At 41.0% G+C, this 1,438-nt stretch overlaps 1 protein-coding gene across 1 annotated transcript; it reads left to right on the plus strand.

The window, feature by feature from the left end:
• The first annotated feature begins 538 nt into the window (after nucleotides 1-538).
• Nucleotides 539-1,171, plus strand: LOC128289333 (uncharacterized). The gene is made up of 2 exons (XM_053025047.1): nucleotides 539-652; nucleotides 782-1,171. Exons 1-2 carry the CDS (start codon nucleotides 539-541, stop codon nucleotides 1,169-1,171), a joined length of 504 nt encoding a protein of 167 aa, XP_052881007.1.
• The last annotated feature ends 267 nt before the right edge of the window (nucleotides 1,172-1,438 follow it).

Here is a 1,438-nt window from a genome sequence, read left to right on the forward strand (position 1 = left end):
CTTAAATCTCTCCCCTTATCCCTCCTTAATCCAAGCATTTAAACTGATCCAACTCTCCTCTAGCAGAATCTACCTGAACTCCAACACTTACCCCTCCTGCACTTAAAAATAAATGCATCCATTTGCCAACACAGGGAATCGATCCCTTGCCTTCCCAAAGCTCCACACGCCACTTTTCTAGGAGCCTAATGGCGTCACCCTTGCTACTTAACCAAGGCTCTTTTTGTGATGCAATTTACCCACAACTCTACTTAAGGCCTCCAAGCCAGAACCCCTAACTCCAAAGTCCCAAAATATCAAAAATTCAACCGGGTTTTGGCCAACTCATGGGCCTTCCATAAACCCATTTACTTACTCAAAATATTAATTTCACATCCAAATACAAAAATTTAAAGTCTTTATAAAATATTGAAGACCACGAATAAACCCAAAAAATCAGGATGTTACAGGGAGCGTGATTGAGTTCCAAGGTAGCTGGGAGGACTATTTACCGTTAGCCAAATTCACGTACAATAATAGTTATCAAGCAAGCATTGGGATGGCTCCATATGAGGCACTGTATGGGCAAAGGTGTCAGACTCCAACATGTTGGACGGAGTTGGGCAAACAAAGAGTTTTGGGCCCTGAGTTAGTAGCCGATACTGAGGATAAGGTAAAATTGATTTCAGATCATTTAAAGGAGGCCTCGGATAGGCAGAAATCGTATGCTGACGTTAAGCGTCGAGTGATAGAGTATGCCGTGGGAGACTCAGTTTTCCTTAAGGTCTCTCTGTGGAAGTAGGTGTTAAGGTTTGGACATAAAGGAAAGCTAAGCACAAGGTTCATTAGGCCATATCGGGTTGCAAGGCGGATTGGGCCAGTCGCTTATCAGCTGGAATTACCTCCTGAACTAGGCCAAATCCATGACCTATTCCATGTTTCTATGCTGAGACGGTATCGCTCAGATCCTTCCCATGCCATGGCGATTGAAGAAATTGAGGTCAGACCAAACCTAACTTTCAAGGAAGAGCCCATACAAATAATTGGTCGTGATGTTAAGGTACTGAGAAGGAAGTCCGTTCCATTAGTCAAAGTGCTTTGGCGTAATCACAGGGTTGAGGAGGCTACTTGGCAACTTGAGGAAACGATGCGACATCAACATCCTCAATGGTTTGAATCAAGTGAATTTTGAGGACGAAATTTCTTTTAGGGGGTGGAGTTGTAATGCCACAAAAATCCCGAAATCCAAAAATCTCGAAATCCAAAAATCCCGAAATCCCGACTTTTCTTTATTTTTGATTTTGATAAAAATTATGCTTAATATTCTTATCCAAGCAATAATTTTAATAGGTCTTAGCTAAGGTTGAGTTTGAATTAAGGGGTAGAAGAAATTATAATTTAATTATTAAAAGAATCAGGGTTGACAAATAGGTGGGCTTTTGAATAAATGAAGAAACAA

This window comes from Gossypium arboreum, unplaced genomic scaffold, assembly GCF_025698485.1.
Source record: "Gossypium arboreum isolate Shixiya-1 unplaced genomic scaffold, ASM2569848v2 Contig01116_ERROPOS45072162, whole genome shotgun sequence".
NCBI lineage: Eukaryota > Viridiplantae > Streptophyta > Magnoliopsida > Malvales > Malvaceae > Gossypium > Gossypium arboreum.